The sequence below is a fragment of the Anomaloglossus baeobatrachus genome, chromosome 4, assembly GCF_048569485.1.
Source record: "Anomaloglossus baeobatrachus isolate aAnoBae1 chromosome 4, aAnoBae1.hap1, whole genome shotgun sequence".
In the NCBI taxonomy this organism is placed as follows: Eukaryota; Metazoa; Chordata; class Amphibia; order Anura; family Aromobatidae; genus Anomaloglossus; species Anomaloglossus baeobatrachus.
In genome coordinates, this window is record NC_134356.1 from 637,307,435 (window position 1) to 637,320,791 (window position 13,357).

Genomic DNA, 13,357 nt, shown 5'->3' on the forward strand with positions numbered 1-13,357 from the left:
TGAACGGTGTAGGGTTCACAGGCTGGACACTGGACGGTGTAGGGTTCACAGGCTGGACACTGGACAGGATTTGGTTCACAGGCTGGACACTGGATGGTGTAGGGTTCATAGGCTGGACACTGGACAGGATTTGGTTCACAGGCTGGACACTGGATGGTGTAGGGTTCACAGGCTGGACACTGGACAGTGTAGGGTTCACAGGCTGAACACTGGACGGTGTAGGGTTCACAGGCTGAACAATGGACGGGTTACAGGAACGAGATATGGGCAATGGATATAGGCTGGCATGCAGAGGGAATCAAACACGCCAGAAACCTTGTTGCTCAGGCACCTCCCAAAGGGGGAAGATGCCTTAAATACCTAGTGTCCTTCAGCCATAGGCTGGAGGCACTTCCAGATTAAGTGCACGACCTCTTTAAGAAGTGGGGAGAGTGCGCACCCTAAGTGCACTCCTAGGAGACCGGAATGATGTGCACAGAACCAGAGAGCTGGAAGCCACGACCGTGGACATGGGTAAGGACCGCACAGAACAGTGGTGAGTGCATTGGATGGGTGAGGTCCGCACAGAGCAGTGGTGAGTGCATCGGTGTCTCTGCCAGGAAGAGGAAGGGTGAACAACAAGGAACGCCGACAGTATTACAGCAATTCCCTTTACCATGCATGTATAGTATATGGCAACAACGTAGTGATCATGTACTACAGGCAGCAATTCTGGGAGGGAAACAACTGTCACACCGACACCAGCTGTTGGCTCACCTTTGTTGTTGTAGACGTCAAGGTAATTCGGTGCAGAAAAAATAGTGATGAGGGAGGGAAAACCTGTCGTCTGACTCTTCCGATACATTCGGTATCTGCAGAGAGGAAAACAGACATTAAAAATGATCAGTCTCATCTCTGCACTCATCCGGGTCCCGCTATGGTTTAGCGGGGCAGTTAAGCCCCCCCCCCTGTAGTAATCAGCCTTGCATAGAATATAGGGGTTTGGTCCCCCCTAATGCTGAGCAAGGTGAGAGGCGAGCTCCGTTGTCAGACATCTCTGGGGGTGGCTTATCTCTACAGAACAGAAGGATCAGACGTCCGAAATCGGACATGCTGGATCCTTAACCCCCTGACAGTCATCTCTTGGGGGTCCCATAGACATTAGATGGCTGTCGGCTAAATGATAGATCAAATGATTGTTCGGCAGGCAGCTATCTTCCCTGACTCTCTCATACACAGCAGTGCTCGCTCTACCGAACACTCCTGTCTTCTATGAGAGTGACGTTGTCAGACATCTCTGCGGCGGCTTATCTATACAAAACAGAAAGATCAAAAGCTCAACAGTCCAAAATGGGACATGCTGGATCCTTGACCCCCCCCCCTTGACAACCATCTGTTGGGGGCCTTAGATGGCTGTCGTCGAAACGTTGGTTCAGATGATTGTTCGGCAGGCAGCTATCTTCCCTGACTCTCTCATACACAGCAGTGCTCACGCTACCAAACACTCCAGTGTCTTCTAACAGAGCGCCATTGTCAGACATCTCTGGGGGCGGGTAGCCTCTGCAGAACAGAAGGGTCAGCGGTCTGAAATCGGACATGCTGGATCCTAGAATCCCTCCATACACATTAGACCAGTGTTGACTCAACCTGTCAATATTGACAGATTCAGCCGACTGTCTAATGTGTATGGCGTCGTCGGCCAACATCTTGATTGCGCATGCCCAATTTCGGACTGTCGATTGCTTTGCAATCTCATACATAACCCGCCCGTAGAGATGTATGTCGGCAGCTTTCTCGTAGAGAACACAGATGTGCTCGGCCAAATAAGCGGCCTGTGTATGGGAGAGACGTCAGAGATGGATGTCGGCGACTTTCTCATAGAGAACACAGACATGCTCAGCCAAATAAGCGTCCAGTGTATGGGAGAGATGGGCTGGATGGATGTATGCCAAAGTATCATTCAGACGACAGCTTTATAATGTGTATGGCCGTTTTCATGCTCTGGACTAAAATGGTCAATATCGGTGTTACCGGTGTTAGACTAAAGGGGGTGTTACACGCTGCGACATCGCAAGCGATTGCTAGCGATGTCGCGAGCGATAGCACCTGCCCCCGTCGTTCTTGAGACATGTGGTGATCACTGCCGTAGCGAACAACATCACACGCACATACCTGTTCAGCGACGGCGCTGGAGACACCGAACAATCTCTCCTTTAAGGGGGAGGTGCGTTCGGCGTCACAGCGACATCACTAAACGGCCGCCCAATAGCAGAGGAGGGGCGGAAATGAGTGGACGTAACATGCCGCCCACCTCCTTCCTTCCGCATTGCCGGTGGACACAGGTAAGGAGATTGTTCCTGCGGTGTCACACATAGCGATGTGTGCTGCCGCAGGAATGACGAACAACCAGCGGCATGTACCACCAACGATATTATGAAAAGGAGCGACGTGTCAACGATCAACGATTTTTTACGATCATTGATCGTCGCTTCTTTAAGTCACACGTTGTGATGTCGCTAACGGCGCCGGATGTGCGTCACAAACACCGTGACCCCGACGATATATCGTTAGCGATGTCGCAGCATGTAAAGCCCCCTTAACATGTATGGCCTTAATGCCTCATAGACAATCAGGATTAGTGAGACATATGGAATAAATAGTGAAGGTGACGTATTACCCAGCATCCTGCGCTTCATGGGCTCGAATCACTGACAGGAGGTTGTTGCTCTGCAGAAATTCACAGACCGCAGGATAGCTGAAATTCAGAAAGTACTAATAAGAGTATGTTCACACATGGTGCATACACTGCAGGTTTTGCAGGTGGAAAATCTGCACGGATTACAGTAGAAGCAAAAAAACATCTGCATGGAATCAGACAAGTGATACAGACATTAAACATGTAGCAGGTCCGTTTAGTTGGGATGAAATGCGAAACAAATCTCGCAAATCAGTGTGAACATGCGGCAGATAAATAAGTACTCCATCTATTATATAAAGCTGAGTGTATGTCCGCTAAAGGAATCCGCACCGTCGCATTTACAATCACGAAATTTTGCACAGACGCCCCATGTGACTCAGAGAATGTTAGAGACTATGTTTTGACGGGAAAATTTAACCCTGCGTTTTACAGTTCCTCCCCAAAAAACCTGCCTCCATTAAAGTCAATGGAGCTGCGAGCTAAAGGTTATTAATCAGCTTTGATTGGTTGCTATAGGAACAAAGGACATTCATAGTATAAGAAGCTTATGTGTGAGGTAAAAAGAAGTCTGTGAGGAGACGGATAAAGAGAGAAAGAGACAGAGAGGCAAAGGCACAGACAGAATAAGAGGCAGACAGGGAAAGAGACAGACAGACAAAGAAAGGGAAAGAGATAGACAGATACAGACAGGGAAAGAGACATACAGACGGGGAAAGACACAGACCGGGGAAAGAGACAGACCGGGGAAAGAGACAGACCGGGGAAAGAGACAGACCGGGGAAAGAGACAGACCGGGGAAAGAGACAGACCGGGGAAAGAGACAGACCGGGGAAAGAGACAGACCGGGGAAAGAGACAGACCGGGGACAGAGACAGACCGGGGACAGAGACAGACCGGGGAAAGAGACAGACCGGGGAAAGAGACAGACCGGGGAAAGAGACAGACCGGGGAAAGAGACAGACCGGGGAAAGAGACAGACCGGTGAAAGAGACAGACCGGGGAAAGAGACAGACCGGGGAAAGAGACAGACCGGGGAAAGAGACAGACCGGGGAAAGAGACCGACCGGGGAAAGAGACAGTCGTGGAAAGAACCAGACGTGTAAAGAGACAGACAGACCGAAAGAGACAGACTGACAGAAAGAGACAGACAGAAAGAGACAGACTGACAGAAAGAGACAGACAGACAGAGACAGACAGAAAAAGACTGACAGAAAAAGACAGACAGAAAGAGACAGACAGAAAGAGACAGACAGAGACAGACAGAAAGAGACTGGGAGAGAGACAGAGAGACAGTTACTATCCCAGGCAACGCCCGGGTACTACAGCTAGTATGTAATAAATACAAGGATCGGCTGCCTTGTTACCTGTAGAAGTAGGAGCAGCCGCGCACCGTGTTGTGGGTGAAATGTTCCAACGTCTTCTCATTGCCGTAGTCCTCGGCTGGGTCGGACCACAGCAGATCGCACATAGGGCCAAAGGCGGGGGGCTCCTTAAATCGGTCTAACTGATGAGGCACAGAGAAGGAAGAAAACATGAATGAAGGTCCCAGAAAACTAAGTATAGAAAGCGGGGAACACAGCTTATAAGGAGCTTTCTGCCTCTTGGGTTTAACCAGAATGTAAATGACGGTAATAAAATAGGTGAATGAACAAAACTTGCAGAAATGTTCATTATCCGGCAATTTGCATAGAGAATTCACCTTTCTGATGTCGTCCAGGCAAGAGATTTCAGGGGAGAGGCCCCCGTGCACGCACAGGAACTGCTGGTTCAGCAGGGCTGCTAGTGGGAGGCAGTCGAAGGCATCCATACAGGAGTCATACACTCGCTCCGAATACTTAATTTTACCTGAAGGGAAAGGAAAATTATTCACACCCTAAACAAGCATGAAATACTGAACTACACACCGCTGCTTCCATAGGATTACATATGTGCACACACTTGTCGCAGTCAGGAGCCCCCCAGTGTCCGTATGGTCGGGGTCGACACCTGCTCACAACACGTGAACTCATACTCTTAGGGGAATTTAAGGCCCCGAATTGGATTAATTGAATTACGCCTACAAAATCCCCCTAAAGGGCCATTTCAGGGTACAATATATGTATTGGAGAGGGGCTGTGTCTCCTCCAATACATTTAGGAGATCTGTCAGGGGCCCGGGACGTGTGGTCCCGATGTCAGCCAAGGTCTATGCAATAGGGCCCGACAGTGAAGAGAACCCGGAGCAGCAGGGATATATATTTATTTTTTTGTCTGTTCTGGGGTCCACATTCATTTATGAAGCTAGTCTATGGTCTGAATTAATTTTAGGGGTCTAGTTTAAGGTCTGATCAATTTTTAGAGGCTAGGTTGGTGTCTGATTACTGTCAGGGGTCTTTACTGGGGTCTTTTTAGCTGTCTGTTTTGGGGTCTTATTCAGTTTTATTTAGTCTGAATTATTTTAACGGTCTAGTCTGTGATCTGCTGAATTTTAGGGGTCTAGTTTAAGGTCTAGTGTGGGGTCTGATTACTGTCAGGGGTCTTCTCTGGGGTCTGATTAATTTTAGCTGTTTGTTTTAGGGTCTTATTCTGTCTTATGGAGTCTGAATTATCTTAGCGGCCTAGTCCAGGGGTCGGGACCCTATGGCTCGCGACCCAGATGTGGCTTTTTTGATGGCTGCATCTGGCTCGCAGACAAATCTTTAATTAACAAAAAAAATTCCGGTTTGTAAGACGCACTTTGTCCCCCCCAAAACTGGAGGAAAACTGGGGTTGCGTCTTGCAAACTGCATATGGCTTACCAGGGCGGCAGTGGTGGCGCAGGGCTGGTGATACTGCGGGCTCGTGGGGTGTTGCGGCGGCGGGCACCATTGATCTGCTGGTGTGCTGCTTTGAATCTCCCGCAGTTGATTAGATTGACTTCAAGAAAATGGCCGCAGAGGAGTCACATTCGCAGATAGGACTCTGCAGCCATTTTCTTGAAGTCCATCACGTCGATCTGCGCACGCGCCACTGCCATTTTCTTAAAGTCGATCTCATCAACTGCGAGAAATTCAAAGCAGCCCACCGGCAGATCCATGGCGCCCGCCGCTGTGACACCCTACAAGCCCGCAGCAGTATCGCCGACCCTCCGCACACTGACCCTCTTGCCCGCAGCATTGCCTATCCTGCCTCCTGGGACCTTCTGAGCCTCTCCACTACCGCCGCTCCCCCGTATGGCTCTCATGGACTTATATTTTAAAATATGTGTCGTTCATGGCTCTCTCAGCCAAAAAGGTTCCCGACCCCTGGTCTAGTCCTTGGTCTGCTTAATCTCAGGGGTCTGATCTGGTATTGGATTTAGTTTTAGGGGTCAGGTCTTGGGGTCTTTAATTTATGGATCCGGTCTGTGGTAGGAATAAAAAGGCTGAATTGATTTTAGGTGTCTGGGGTCTTCGGTAGTCTTGATGTAGATAATTCTACAAAGTTTGTGAAACATTAACAATACGACATCTTTATCGTTAGTGTTCAGCTCCGACATCAGACACAGGACCTTTACCAAAACTAGTTGAGGACCCCCCCACTCTTAATTTATAGACCCCATAGTGATAGTTTTATTTAAGGGGTTTCATGCACAGTACAGCGGCACAATATCAGTGAAAAAATCAAGATGTGGACAGCTGTCAATGTGTTCCCTGCACGGGGACAGGCCCGGAAAATGAGTGCGGCAGGCAGAACAGATGGGCACACTGATCTGTATGTGGTGCTGAAAGCATCTGGATGTGATGGCCACAGATGGGCACGGAGTAACAGATTGCACTGACAGCACAGGGAGCAGCTGTACGGCGTGGGATTAGGTGCGTGGCATGCATGCAGCTCGCGGAGTTCATGGGCACTCAGAATAGGTAGAGCGTAGGGCAGGTTTTATAAATGGCGCCTAATTCAGTCCGCAGTTAGAGATACTTAAGGGATATACATATCTAAGTAGCAGTGAAGCAGATGGGCAAAGCCACAGCGCTGAGAGCAGCGAGTGACACAGCAGAATCCACACAGGGTAGGGCAGGGGGCTTGCCTAAAGATCAGAAGAACGCGGGCGCAGAGGGCAAGATGCCAGGATCAGGGGGCACATGGCGGGGCTAGAACAGCGCCTCCAAACAAAAATATATATATATTGGGCAGCAGAAGACATTCATCCGTCATCCCTGGGGAGGAAGGACGGGGACAGGAAAACTCACATTCTTGCTTGAAGGTGAAATACTCCGTCAGGTGTCGGCACTCGTGGTTCCCTCGCAACAAGAACAGGGTTTTGGGGTGGATAATTTTCAAGCTCCAGAGGTAGAGAACGCACTGGAATAGAAAGATCGTCACAGAAAGAGGGGTTACAATGTATATGGTAAAGGGTAAATGATTCTATAGATAATTTTACTAAAAGAGTCAAGTACTGATAGTAAATGTGCAGAAAGTATTCGGAACTACTCCCATATACAAGTTATTGGGGTACGCTCACGCTATGATTTTGGTTATAATATTATGATGGGGGAGATAAGACCTCTGGACCTATTGGTCAGTCAATTTGACACCCAGGCCACCCGCTGTGCATAAAGGCTACCCTATAAGCATAAATGGGGGTCAGCGATTCCCTATAAAGCTGGAGATCTGGCAGAAAAACCGTACAAGTTGCACCAGCTCCCAGAGGTCAAATACGAGGGGCTGCTGATAAGTCTTTGGCTTTACCCAGATAGAAACTAGATAGGATGATGAAACTGTACATTTATTCCACTGATGTCAGCACACTTCTTACATCGGTATTCCAAGTTCTGTAAGCCTAGCAAAAAGAAGAATTTCGGTTGTGCCTCAAGCCAGGCATCCGTAGCAGCCATGGCATCAGATATGGTGTGAAATTTGGTACCCTTGAGGTGTTTCTTCAGGTTTAGAAACAGATGATAGTCGGAGGGAGCTAGATCTGGTGGATAAGGTGGGTGGTCAATCAGCTGGAAGCCCAGCTCTGCCGTGGTCGCTTGTGCAGTGTGAGCGGAGGCGTTGTCTTACAGGAACAAGATTCCTGTGGAAAGCTTGCCGCACCTTTTGGCCTTCAGAGCTACCTTCAATTGGTCCAAAAGTACAATGCAATACCTTGCATTGATGGTGGAACCCTTTTGAAGGTAGTCCACTAGCAGCACACCCTCCTTATCCCAGAACACAGATGCCATCACCTTAGTGGCTGATTTTTGCACCCTGAACTTCTTTGGACGAGGAGAACCACTGTGCCTCCACTCTTTTAACTGCTCCTTGTTTTTGGGGTCATACAAATAAATCCAGGTCTCATCCATAGTGACAAGTCGATCTAGGAAGTTCTTATCAGTGCAGAAACGCTGACAAATGGAGCAGGAAGTTTTCACTCTCATGCTTCTCTGATCTGTTGTCAGACATTTGGGGAACCACTTTGCAAATCGCTTCCTCATGTCCAAATGTTCATGGATAATGACACAAACACTTTCACGGGAAATCCCCATGAAGTCTGCTATTGCTTTAGCTCAAATTCATCGATTCTCCAGTATGAGGTTGTGCACAGCATCGACGATCTCCGGTACAACAACCGCTCTCGGTCATCCAGGACGTTCCTCATCATTGGGGCTGAAGTGGCTCGTTTTAAATTTGACAACCCAATTCTTTACTGTGGTATATGAAGGGCATTGATCCCCCAATGTCTGCGACATATCACCATCAATATCCTTTGCGGACTTTCCTTGCAGAAATAAGAATTTTATCCCTCCTCTGCTCTCAGTTGCTGTGAATATCGCATTAGATTCCGCCATTTAGTTTTCCCGCGTGCGTAGAACACTGTTGCCATAAGCAACAAAACACAAAATTTTGAAAACATACATTAGAGACATAAAGCTTTCATGTGATGTAAAATTTGTTACCATAGAAACAAAAAAGATCACAAAGCCAAAGACTTCTCAGCAGCCCCTCGTATAACCCCAACAAAGGGGGTATCCACGTGTAAGATATAAGGCACCTATAAAATAATGCAAATGACGGGTTTGCCTAATCTATAGGGGACCAGTCCTGATGGTTGTCGCACTGATCTCTGCTATATCTAGTGTCTTACGTTCCCTTCATATTCACTGATGTCTTCAGGAAGAAGACGCCGGACACCAGGTGCCCATCTGTGCTGTGCAAGGACTTATACCATCATATAGACCCCTGTATACAGTATATACTATACACTAGAGTCATCCTAATCGTGCTGCAGATAAGGGGATGAGGTTACAGCCGGACGGTAAGAGGAAGCTGCTATCATCTGACTGCATCACCGGGTGTGACAAGGGAAGAAAACATGATGCAACCACCGATGGCTGTAAGATAAGGAAAGCCACGTATCTGCAGCTGCACAATATGTGAGGACTGACAGTGCCAGCGCCATGAACCCAATGGTCCTGTAATCACAGGGGTCTTCAAGACTGAACTCACAGTCAGTGGCTATCCTCAAATACCACTCGCCCCTACCCCTCTACAGCCACCAGTGACCCCAGGAGTAGTGCTCGGGCAATTGTCTTCATGTTATCACCTCTTTTACAATTACAGCTACTTACTGTCATCTTTCCCACAGTACAGCCTCCAGAGACCACAGAGGTGAGGAATTCAGGAGCTTTTCTCCAGGTCATCACCCCTCTCATCAACCCCACCCTGTTACTATACAGTCTTCAGTGACCCCAGATACAGGAGCTTTTCTCCATGTCATCACCCCTCTCATCAACGTCACCCTGTTACTATAGAGTCTCCAGTGACTCCAGATACAGGAGCTTTTCTCCATGTCATCACCCCTCTCATCAACCCCACCCTGTTACTATAGAGTCTTCAGTGACCTCAGATACAGGAGCTTTTCTCCATGTCATCACCCCTCTCATCAACCCCACCCTGTTACTATAGAGTCTTCAGTGACCTCAGATACAGGAGCTTTTCTCCATGTCATCACCCCTCTCATCAACATCACCCTGTTACTATAGAGTCTTCAGTGACCTCAGATACAGGAGCTTTTCTCCATGTCATCACCCCTCTCATCAACCCCACCCTGTTACTATACAATCTTCAGTGACCCCAGATACAGGAGCTTTTCTCCATGTCATCACCCCTCTCATCAACCCCACCCTGTTACTATACAGTCTCCAGTGACTCCAGATACAGGAGCTTTTCTCCATGTCATCACCCCTCTCATCAACCCCACCCTGTTACTATACAATCTTCAGTGACCCCAGATACAGGAGCTTTTCTCCATGTCATCACCCCTCTCATCAACCCCACCCTGTTACTATAGAGTCTTCAGTGACCTCAGATACAGGAGCTTTTCTCCATGTCATCACCCCTCTCATCAACGTCACCCTGTTACTATACAGTCTCCAGTGACTCCAGATACAGGAGCTTTTCTCCATGTCATCACCCCTCTCATCAACCCCACCCTGTTACTATAGAGTCTTCAGTGACCTCAGATACAGGAGCTTTTCTCCATGTCATCACCCCTCTCATCAACCCCACCCTGTTACTATACAGTCTTCAGTGACCCCAGATACAGGAGCTTTTCTCCATGTCATCACCCCTCTCATCAACCCCACCCTGTTACTATACAGTCTTCAGTGACCCCAGATACAGGAGCTTTTCTCCATGTCATCACCCCTCTCATCAACCCCACCCTGTTACTATACAGTCTCCAGTGCACTCAGATGTAGGAGCTTTTCTCCATGTCATCACCCCTCTCATCAACCCCACCCTGTTACTATACAGTCTTCAAATGACCCCAGGTACAGTAGCTTTTTTCATGTCAATACCCAAAATTCGAGAGGATATGTGTCTTATGACTGCCACATTTGGGAAAGGGGGTTATTTCAGTTAAAGTTTGAAGGATAAGCATATCTAATCACCCTCTGTACCTTAATCAGAACATTTGTTGACTCTATGATAATTCTAGAATCTGGATCAGGGTGACTGACTAGCAAAAGGGTAACAATCAGTGATGAGCGAGCACTACAATGCTTGGGTGCTCAGTACTCGTAATGAGCAGATGGACGCTCGGATGGGCGCAACTCAAGTACCCGAGTATAATAGAAATCAGTGAGGAACTCGAGCATTTTTCTTGATGATTTCCTGGAAAAATGCTTGAGTCCCCATTGACTTCCATTACACTCGGTGGTCCTCGACTCGCACGCGTCCTTGCATCCAACTATTCATTATGAGTACCAAGCACCTGAGCATGGTAGTGCTCGCTCATCAATGGGAACAATGTTTTGAACTCTTGACTTTCAGACTCCATATCTCACCATCCTTTACAGCTTTGAGCACGAGACGACCTTCATTTTATAGACAATCATAGAATCATAGAATATTAGAGTTGGAACGGTCCTCCTGGGTCATCTAGTCCGACCCCCTGCTCAAAACAGGATACACTAAATCATCCCAAACAGATGTCCATCCAACATCTTGGCTATCTCATACATAAATTTGACTTGCAAATATTTAGCATATGATGCAGATTCTTGTCAGGTTACTGCATTGTTACTGTTTTGCTCCTAAAACTGTAAATTTTATTTTTTATTATTATTTTGTAAATCCACCTTTTGCTTTCAACACAGACTGAATCCATCAAATTCAAGCATGTCTCCACCGAAACCTGTTTCCAGATCTCCTTACACGTTCCCAATATTGGTGTATACTGGTCACCTCACTTGGGTCTGTATAAAAATTCTTCAAGTCTACCCACAAGTGTTGGATTGGGTGGAGGCCTGGTGACTGTGGGGACAATCCTGCTCCTCTACTTCATGGTCATGGAACCATTTATTCTCCAATTTTGCCGTATGCTTCTGGTTGTTGTCCTGCTGGGACACTATGTCGTCCTTTTCATACCTGTAATACTCGAGTGTATGAAGTAACTTGCCTTGTAGGATACTCACATATAGCTCAGCATTGAGACCACCATCGATCATGGTCAAGAATCTACCTTTGGTTGTTCCTTCAATTCTCCATCCGTTAGTCCCTTTTTCCCTTGTTTCTTCCAGACCCATTTGCCCCATCAGAGCTGTCTAATGACTTTCATCTCATTGCTCCAAATCACCCATTTCCATCTTCTACTGTCCACTTTTCGTTCTTCTTTGTAAACTCGAGCAGACGTTTCTGATGACAATATTGAAGTTGAGGCTTCTTTTTTCAGGCCACCATTCCAGACTTGTGTAAGGTGCATCGCACGGTGCTTCCATTCCATGGACGTCTGTGATCTCACTATTATGAAGCAGACGAGCCGCCTCCACTGCCGGGTTTGTCGCACCAGAAGTCTTGGACCTGTGATGAGCTGGCTTGTTGACTTCGATATTTTGCCTGGACGTCACCTCTTGGCTTTGAATGAATGGACAGACTTAATTTCTTATTCTTCCAGCTGTCATGGCGCTTACATGATGCAGTTTGGCAATTGTCTTGGCCGATACATTGCTATCGATGAGCAGGATGATGCTGGTTCTCTTTTCTTCATGGCTTCCCCTCGATTCAAACCATTGACCTTCGCTTGGGAATCAACCTAATAAACACACTGAGCTATTAGAGAATGTGAGAACAGGTTGTAATTTGTAGTATACAGGAAGAAAAAGGAATGGCTGCCAGCGTCCTGTGGAGAGGAGGGAGCCGTGGGTGTGACCCAGAAAAGTGCGGGAACTGGTGCCCCACTGTGCAGAGTGAGGGGGGTGGAGTATGCAAAGCATGCTCCAGCCCTCAGTGCTGCCGACCTGTACAGCGTCCCGCCCTTCCCCTGACTGGCAGGGCTGGGGGCGGGAAAATAATGAGACTAGGCCGCAGAAGCCGGGGACTATAGTTATAAGCGCGGCCGCCGTATAAGCGCGGTCGGCGCGGAAGTCCCCGGCGCACTAACAGTCCCAGCCGCGCCGCAGGGATAACCATGGCAGCGGCGGTCAGTGCGGCAGTCCCCCTACACAAATACACTCAGCGACGCTGAGTGTATAGTGGCACACATGCAGCCAGCGCTGCTTTCCCCGGTGCACTAGCACACCCAGCAATGCTGGAGTGTTGCTGTGCGCGGTCCCCACAGGGACACAGAGTACCTCCAAGTAGCAGGGCCATGTCCCTGAACGATACTCGGCTCCTATCCAGCAGGGTCCTCAGGAGCTGTGGATGGAGCACGGTCTCCTGTGCCTGGAGACCGATGGGATCCCACTTCACCCAGAGCCCTAATTGAGGGATGGGGAAGGAAAGCAGCATGTGGGCTCCAGCCTGCGTACCCGCAATGGATACCTCAACCTTAACAACACCGCCGACAAAAGTGGGGTGAGAAGGGAGCATGCTGGGGGCCCTGTTATGGGCCCTCTTTTCTTCCATCCGACATAGTCAGCAGCTGCTGCTGACTAAGCTGTGGAGCTATGCGTGGATGTCTGACCTCCTTCGCACAAAGCATAAAAACTGATGAGCCCGTAGCAGTACGGGGGGTGTATAGGCTGAAGGGGAGGGGCTTTACACTTTTAGTGTAATACTTTGTGTGGCCTCCGGAGGCATAGCTATACACCCAATTGTCTGGGTCTCCCAATTAGGAGCGACAAAGAAAAAGATTTTTCCACCACCAGGAGCAAAACAGTAACAATGTAGTATAACTAATCAGTTGCTAAATAGTTACAAGTCACATTTATGTATGAGATAGCCAAGATGATTGTCTATAAAATGAAGGTCATCATAC

The 13,357-nt window shown here is 48.2% G+C and overlaps 1 protein-coding gene across 2 annotated transcripts in view; it reads right to left on the reverse strand.

Annotated features, from left to right (window-relative positions):
* PPP3CC (protein phosphatase 3 catalytic subunit gamma) overlaps window positions 1-13,357 on the reverse strand; it is a 77,517-nt gene that overhangs the window by 17,146 nt on the left and 47,014 nt on the right. For both annotated transcript variants that reach the window (XM_075346445.1, XM_075346444.1), the window contains exons 4-8: window positions 6,867-6,978; window positions 4,377-4,522; window positions 4,042-4,181; window positions 2,657-2,734; window positions 757-851 (exon numbers count right to left, since the gene is read on the reverse strand). In XM_075346445.1, coding sequence (XP_075202560.1) covers window positions 757-851; window positions 2,657-2,734; window positions 4,042-4,181; window positions 4,377-4,522; window positions 6,867-6,978 — 571 coding nt within the window. The remainder of the gene's footprint in view (window positions 1-756; window positions 852-2,656; window positions 2,735-4,041; window positions 4,182-4,376; window positions 4,523-6,866; window positions 6,979-13,357) is intronic.